At 34.7% G+C, this 8515-nt stretch overlaps 1 protein-coding gene across 1 annotated transcript; it reads right to left on the reverse strand.

The window, feature by feature from the left end:
• Positions 1 to 1562: 1562 nt before the first annotated feature.
• Positions 1563 to 3735, reverse strand: LOC129903972 (pentatricopeptide repeat-containing protein At3g02650, mitochondrial). The gene has a single exon (XM_055979506.1). The coding sequence runs from the start codon at positions 3692 to 3694 to the stop codon at positions 1802 to 1804; it is 1893 nt and encodes a 630-aa protein (XP_055835481.1). The 5' UTR covers positions 3695 to 3735; the 3' UTR covers positions 1563 to 1801.
• Between the last annotated feature and the right edge of the window lie 4780 nt (positions 3736 to 8515).

Raw genomic sequence — 8515 nt, forward strand, 5'->3', positions numbered from 1 at the left:
ATCGACCGAAATGCAATTGCATGAGAGTACTCTATAACTACGACCATGCTACGCACACATCATTTCAATGTTGAGTCCTACATCTCACATCTTACAAGACTGCAGGTCAGAATCAATTTAACAAGTTACTCATCCAAAAAGAAGCTTGGATACCTTATGGTGATGAGAAAGTGTTCTCCTCTCTGCAAAGCAATTGATATGAACCAGCATTGATTCCACCTTCTTCACTGCCCAGAATGCAAATAATACTAGGGATCCTAATAAAAATACACATCTGCATTACACTCATACAGTAACCCCTTATTCAGCTATGAAGAACATCCCATTTTTCTCTGTTCAGCAATTTATCTTGCACTCAAAGCAAAACAGCCAGAATTCCACCAGCTTACTAAGTGCAAGGGGCAGAAACGGAGAGGAATGGATATAATGCGCATGACCAACCTAATTAGTTTGGCGTTGAAGCAAAAGGAATTGTTGTTTTACTAAATGATACATGTGCATCACCAACAAGCCAGACCAACCAAAGTGTTCTTCATGTCATGGACAAACTGAATTGGCAGCAATACATAATTAGGACTTGGAGGGGGAGGGAAGACAGAATGTATGATCTTCCACCTCTTATGGACCTAAAAAGTTAATGCAGAGAAATGATTATCACTTTACTCACGATGATGTGATAGTAACTTATCAGAGATCAAAAGCTACAGTAACCCAAAAATGCTATATCTCGTCTTCTTTCTTCCCATCAGAAAATAAACGGGGGGAACAGAAAGGTAGGAGAAACTAATATTTTTTCCTGCAGGAATTATATAGAGATACTACTACATTATAGAACACAACATATGCATACAAGTCTATAATGCAAACAGTACAGAATATTTCCTTACGAAGGAAGCTCTAAGACACATCCAAAGCTGTAACCTACAGCCATGGACAAGCATGTTGGAAGCTATATCTACGTAATTTGATTTTCTATGCATGATCAAAAATGTTATATAACAGGTTCCTCCAACTAAAGTAAACTCACTTTTGGTTTACTCAATAGCAATATAGGATCACGACACTCCTTTATGTCAAGGAAACCCGAGATCTAAAGACAAATAAATAATAGTTGATATCAAAATGCAATTGGAAGGAGAACTCGCAAAATTTAAAAAAAAAAAAAAAATTTAAAAAAAAAAAAAAAAAGACACTAGAATGGTCAACAGTTCAAATTGTGATGCCTCAGACATTCATTTTTCATGCCTATGGCAGATTTCATATGGGTTTAAAGAGCTTGTAAAGCTTCTAGACTCATTTAGTCCCAAACAGCTTTTGCTTTCTCGTAGATCCAATCTCACCTCACCATGCATCCACCCTTTTTTTGGACTTGCAACTGTTTCACCTGATTGGTGTCTCTCTATTGTACATAACATATGTAATTGATAAATATACAAATACAAAAAAACTATACATAACATATTTCCATTGTGTCAATCATAACTCATTAAAATGGTCGTTACTGGGCTGATGTTGTGCCAACAGAGAACCACTAGGTAAATATAGGAAAATGCACATCTCTATGCCTCTTTAAAAGTCTTCGTTATGAAGCTATCATTCTGATCCATTCAATTCAAGAAATTTGGCAGCAAACATTATTTAAAAATGAAAAAAAAAATCCTTTCTTCAGAATTCTAATGGCTGTTCAGCATACAAAATGCAGGTATTACAGTTTTAAGCCTGCTATTTATCTCAGACCATAACATAAAAGTGAAACAGAAGATACATATCCCTACAGCTAAAGGCGGAGATCGGGTACCTACTATGCTGTAGCCATTATTTCATTTGTTCCTACTTCTTCCTGTTCTAACTCCTTAACTGCTCTTACGAGACCCTTTGTGATTGCATTTAGATGCAGCCCATTCTCCTTCATCTCCTCAAGCAGCTTCTCTGCTGTTGTCCAATCTAAAGCCTTAAGGCAGAGAGATTGAATAAATTTGTTATATTCATCCGCATTAGGCTGAACTCCATACTCCTTCATCTCTCGCAATAGTTCCAGAGCCTTGTCATACTGTTCAAGCTTGCAATAGCCCCGAATAATTGTGTGATAAGTGACAGGACTTAGATTGGAGTGCTTCTTTTTGGCTTCATTCAAAATCTTGCAGGCCTCCTCCATCTCACCTCCTTTTGCATAACCACTCATAATTACACTATAAGTGTACACATCAGGTTTCAAACCTCTATCCTCCATCACCTTCAACAGTTTCCTAGCTTCTCCCATTTCTCCCTTCTTCGAGAGTGCATTAATAACTGCATTGAAGACTGCGTTGCCAGGTGGTGGACCTGCATCTATCATTTTTAAGAGCAGGTTTTTGGCCTCTTCGATGTCTTCACTGCAATAGGAACGCAGCTGCTTTTCCCCTGTTACATCATTTGCCCTACACAACCCATTGATGACATGTGAGAATGACTTAATGGCATGCTTCCGCTCTTCTTTAGGGAACTCATCCAACATCTCCATTGCAAGTTTAACACCTTCATCTTGGCGACAAAGAGAGCTGATCAACAACTTAATAGAAGATACAGGTAGATTGATATTTTTCTCCTTTGCCGACAAGTAAACCAGATGGGCATCTCTAGACTTATTTCCTTTACACAGAAAAGAAACAATCTTTCCTACTTTGTCAGCCCCAGGCAACATATCAGCATTTAGCATCTTCTCACAAACAGTAGAAGCCCAATCATAAATCGAACGCCTAGAAAGAGCTTCAATGGTAAAATAGTATGTATCAGCATTTGGTGCACATCCTAAATCCCCAAACTTATTAAAGATCTCAAATGCAACCTTTCCCTTGCCTAATCTTGACAATAAGGCAATCAATTCATTAAGAATCTCAGCACTCAATATCCCTTTCTCCTTTTCTCCAATCTCCTTCACCAAATCCCATAAAGCATAGACATTTCTACCTTCAATGCAGATTGCAGTAACCAGCAATTCAACCGCCCTACTCGTCACTAAGAACTCGGGTTTCTTCAAGACCCACTTGAAAAACGAAATCAAATTCTCCCCGGGAACATAGGGCGTCTCAAGCACTCTAACAACTAACTCCTCATTCAAAGACAACCCAATTTCCTCAAGACTAGACTCTATAGATCCATCAACAATACCACTGCTCTGCAATAGAGACAGCACACTCTCCAATTTCTCCAAATTTACTTCCTCAGCTTTTTCATCATCTTCCACTACAACCTCATTATCTCCAAAATCAGAACCATTTTCAGCTTCAAGGGTATCCTCAATTCCATCAAAAACAGAGGGCTCGGATGAAACAACTCCAAGATTGTCTCCAAAAACAGAGTCTTTATCATTTTCAAAGGCTTCAGAACCTAGAGATTCGGATTGTTCAGATGGGTTTGATGAGAAAAGTCTTGTTGATTCACGTAAACAAGATTTAGAAGAAACCCAATGAGAATAATAACGAAATGAAGATTCAAATGAACTCAATGGAGCTAAAGTTTGATCGCTGGATACGTGAGGAAGAAGAACAAGAAAGGCGCGGTCTTGGAGGCCATGAAAGCTTTCCTTTGCTACAAGTCTACTGAGAAATGCCCTCCTTCCTTGTACCGCTGGCCTCCACATTCTCTCTCTCTTTCTCTCTTGACGATTCTGAGCGTCCCTCTGTAAAACCCTATACTGTTGTCCTGTTCTGGGCATAGGCGAAGTGAAAACAGTATAGAAGCCAGACCCAAACCCAAGTCCCCAGCCCAGTCCAATTGTCCCTTGTTTTTATAAGTTTTGGGGGCTCTCTAACTTTTTAGGAATTTTCAGTTATAGCAAATCTTTTAAACATAATTATTTCATATGATATAATTTTTTTAATTATTTATAATGGAAAATATAAATTTTATCATTAAACAAAAGCTCTAGCGAATTATACAATTGATATATCCACGAATTATTTATATATCGAAATATACAAACACTGATATACATATGTATTTATATATCTGGCAAGCGAGATTGAGAGAGAAGAGGAGAGAGGCAAGTGAGATCGAGAGATGAAGGAAAGAGGCGAGCGAGAGGCAAATTTTATATGTATATCTGGCGAATTGTATATGTATATTATTCAGAAAAATTGTATAATGTTTAACTGATGTACATATATATTGTATATCTAGCAGCGAGATTTGTCATACCGAGTAAATATGTTTGTTGCGAGCCATAATTATTTTAAACTATACTCATACCACGTAATATAGTTGTAAGGTTTGTCATACCGCGTAATTTTCTCATTAATTTTTAGGTTTTTAATTTTTACTTTTATTACTTATTAATAAAATGGAGAAAGGGCCAAAAATACCCCTGCACTATAGAAAAATATTTTAAAATACCCTTCTTCTTATCTTTTGATCAAAAAATACCCTTTCATTCACTTTTTTGGTTAACTATAACCCTTACAAGTAACAATCCTCTTTTTATTTTTTATTTTTAAAAATATTTATAATGTGTCATTTTCTTATTGGATGAAATAAAAATTCCACCTCCACTAAAAAAAATTCATAATTTATCTAAGCCAAAAATTACCTCTTCAAGATCCCAATTTTTTTTTAGAAAAAATCTAATAGTTTTTTGTTGCCGTAGCTTTTTCTTCTTATTTTTTTTAAAGTTTGTTTTGGAATCACGAAGAAAGTATTGTTTTGATTTGGATAAATTATGGGGGGAAATATAAAAAAATTAACTTTTTATTTGTTGTAGTTTTTTTCTTTTAATTTAGTTTTGTTATGGTCATCAAGCATGTATATTATTTTGATTTGGATAAATTATGAGAAAAAAATTGGAAAACTTTTTTTTAAAAAATCTTTTAGTTATACGTATTATTACAAGCTAGTTTTACAATAGTTATCTAAAAACTATCTTGTAACAACTAAAAAAAAATATTTATTTATTTTTAACCATCTTGTAATAACTAATTTAGTTTAAAATAATTTTAAAATATCTTGTAATAACTAGAAAATAAATTAGCTATATGTATAACTAAAATCTTTTAGTTATTTTATTTATACGTATTATAAAAAAATCAATATTATTAAACAGAAAAGAAAAATCAAACTTAGAACTAAATAGTCTTTTTTTTTCTAGTTAACGGGATAAAAAAATTCTAGTCTTGTTTATCAATGTAGCGTTTTTAAAAAAAAGAAAAAAAATTGGACCGGGGGAGAGGGGGTCTTGAAGAGGTATATTGTTTTTGGCTTAGATAAATTGTAAAAAAACATTTAGTGGAGGTGGAATTTTTATTTCATCCAATAAAAAAATGACACATTATAAATATTTTTAAAAAATAAAAAAATAAAGAGAGGGTTATTAGTTTCAAGGGTTATAGTTAGTCAAAAACGTGAATATTTTTTGTTTCAAAGAAGTAGGTGGTTGTTAACCACCGAAATCTAGTTGAAGGGTATTTTCATACCAAAAGATGAGAAGAAGGATATTTTTAGACCAAAAGGTGGATGGAAGGTATTTTTAAACCTTTTCATATAGTTCAATTTTTGGCCATTTTCCGTTAATAAAAATTAATAGGTTAAACTATCTTTAATTATGACCTAATTTTACGGAGCAAAACTTTTTCAAGAATCTTTATTTTGGATAAAAATATTTATAGTATCTAATTCGCATGACAAGATTTCTTAAAGATCTTTATCTTGGAGCATAATTTCTACCATTAAATTTATGTCTTGGGGCATAATTTGTGAAACATAATTTTTTTCTTGCTTTGGAGCAATCATTAGAAGGAAAAAAGGGTATATTTTACCTATTCGGCTAGCTGAAGGGTATTTTTGAGTTAAAAATATATAGAAATAAAATTGATCCATTTTGAATAGTTCAAAAATATATTTGGTCATTTTTTCTTTAAAATAAAATAAAATCTTTGAAAGTTGATCTGCGTGGATATGATATTTATTGATAAAAGGTAATGATAACATTGATTCTTACTTTCCAAAAGCATATTATTTTTGAAAGTTTCAATCCTCAAATAACTTATTATTTTCTTCTATCAGGGAAATTTGATGCATGGTATAATTAGGAAAAAACAAGTTAACAGTTTCAAAGACAAGTTGAGTGAAGGTTCTGTATTTATCATCAAGAACTTCAAAGTTGTTGAAAGCATTAGGGATATAGACCTGTTGAAAATTCACTGAAAATTATTTTCTTTGCCACAACTGCGATCAAGAATTTATCTGAAGATATTGAGGAGATTCCTATAAACGGATTTCAATTTATTAAACCAAATATGATTGACTCAAGGGTGAAAAACAACATTGTTTTATCAGGTCTGCATTTATATATAGTGTTCTCTGAGAGAAAGTTAGAGAAGGCTATAATAAGAGAAAGTCAGAGAAGGTTGTTGAGGCTGCTGCAGTCAAAAAGGTGAAAAGCAAAAAGGAAAATGAAGCAACTTTTTGCTTCCAAAATTTGACAAATGCATAGAAAAATGCGTAGAAAATTAACGCGTAAATTTTCTATGCGTTTTCATTCTCTTATAAATAGAGGGCATGCTTCCCTCATTTAAATGATCTCAGAAAGTGAGAGTAAGAATACAAAGAGAGTTATATACCAAGATAAATATTGTAGTCTTGAGTGTCCTCTTTAGTAGTTGTTCCTTTTACAAGAGAGAAGTGTTAATTATTGTTTTCTCCTTGTATTTGAGAGTTGTGTACTCCATATTAAAATAATGAGATCCTTCTACCCCGTGGTTTTTCCCCTCTATCAGTTAGAGGGGTTTCCACGTAAAATTCTGGTGTCCAATTTATTTTCATATTAATTATCATATCAAACTTTAGTTGTGGTGCTTCCTCCCTACAACAGTGGTATCAGAGCCCTTGGTTATTCTGTCTATTTTATGTGAAGGTACTATTCGTGAATAGTAAAAATTTTGTGAATAGTACATTCGGTGAGTAGTACTATTCACGTGAATAGTAATTTCGGTGATGGTACAGTTTGTCGCGATTGTTCGCAAAAATATTCAGAAACGATCTAGAAGGGTGTGAAGCAAATAACAATGTCGAGTACAATAAAGTTTGACGTTGAAAAATTCAATGAGACTAATTTCTCATTGTGGAAAATGAAAATAAAAGCGATATTGAGAAAGAACAATTGCTTAGCTGCAATTGAAGGCAGGCCCATAGATTTTACTGATGACAGCAAGTGGAATGACATAGATAGCAACGCAGTTGCTGATCTACACTTGGCACTAGCTGATCAAGTGTTGTCTAGTGTGGCAAAAAAACGGACGGCGAAGGAAATATGGGATACTCTTACAGGGTTGTATGAGGCCAAGTCTTTGCATAATAAAATCTTCTTAAAAAGAAGATTGTATACTCTTCGAATGACAAAGTCCATGTCGGTTACTGAACACATCAATACTTTGAATACTCTATTTTCGCAACTTACAACAATAGGTTGCAAAATAGAGGGGACTGAACGTGCGGAGCTTCTACTTCAAAGTCTGCTTGACTCGTATGATCAACTCATCATCAACCTGACGAATAATACAGACAGTCTAATTTTCGATGAAATTGCAGCCGCTGTCTTGGAAGAAGAAAATCGGCGCAAAAATAAGGAAGACAAACATGCAAGTTTGCAGCAAGCTGAAGCTTTGATGATGGTGAGAGGAAGACCAATGGAATGTGGCCCCAGTGGGAGTCACAATCATGGCAGATCTCAATCAAGAAGTAAGAAGAGTATCAAGTGCTACAACTGTGGCAAGAAAGGGCACTTCAAGAAAGATTGTCGGTTCAAAAAGAAGAGTGAACACCCTGAGCCATCAAATGCTCAAGGGAATGTTGCATGTACCTCGGATGATGGCGTTATTTTATATAGTGAGGCAATATCAAATAATGAAGGCAGAAAATGTTTCGCTGATGTCTGTATCATGGACACAGGAGCAACATGGCACATGACTTCTAGGAGAGAATGGTTCCATCAATATAATCCTATCTCAGGAGGGTCTGTGTTCATGGGAAACGATCATGCTTTGGATGTTATTAGTATTGGGTCCATCAAAATAAAGATGTATGATGGCACGGTATGCACCATCCAGGAGGTACGACATGTGAAAGACTTGAAGAAGAATATATTGTCTTTGGGACAATTAGATAATAATGGATGTTCATATAAGACTCATGGTGGAGTCATAAAAATATCCAAAGGAGAGCTTGTAGTGATGAAAGCGGAAAAATTTGCTGCAAACCTATATGTGCTTAAAGGTGAAACACACCAAGAAGGAGAAGCATCAACCGCGTCAGCAGGTTTATTTGAAGAATCAACGATGATATGGCATCATAAACTTGGCCATATGTCGGAACGAGGTTTGAAGATTCTTGCTGAGCAAAAGGTTCTTCCAAAGCTCAAAATGGTTTCACTACCCTTTTGTGAGCATTGTGTTACCAGTAAGCAAAATAGACTGAAGTTTAGCAGCTCGTCTGCTAAAAGCAAGGAAATACTAGATCTGGTCCACTCTAATATTTGGCAAGCACCGGT

This window comes from Solanum dulcamara, chromosome 9 (genome assembly GCF_947179165.1).
Source record: "Solanum dulcamara chromosome 9, daSolDulc1.2, whole genome shotgun sequence".
In the NCBI taxonomy this organism is placed as follows: Eukaryota; Viridiplantae; Streptophyta; class Magnoliopsida; order Solanales; family Solanaceae; genus Solanum; species Solanum dulcamara.

Excerpts from the sequence above, each read along its gene's own strand:
- LOC129903972 (XM_055979506.1), bottom strand. The coding sequence starts at position 3,694 with ATGCCCAGAACAGGACAACAGTATAGGGTTTTACAGAGGGACGCTCAG.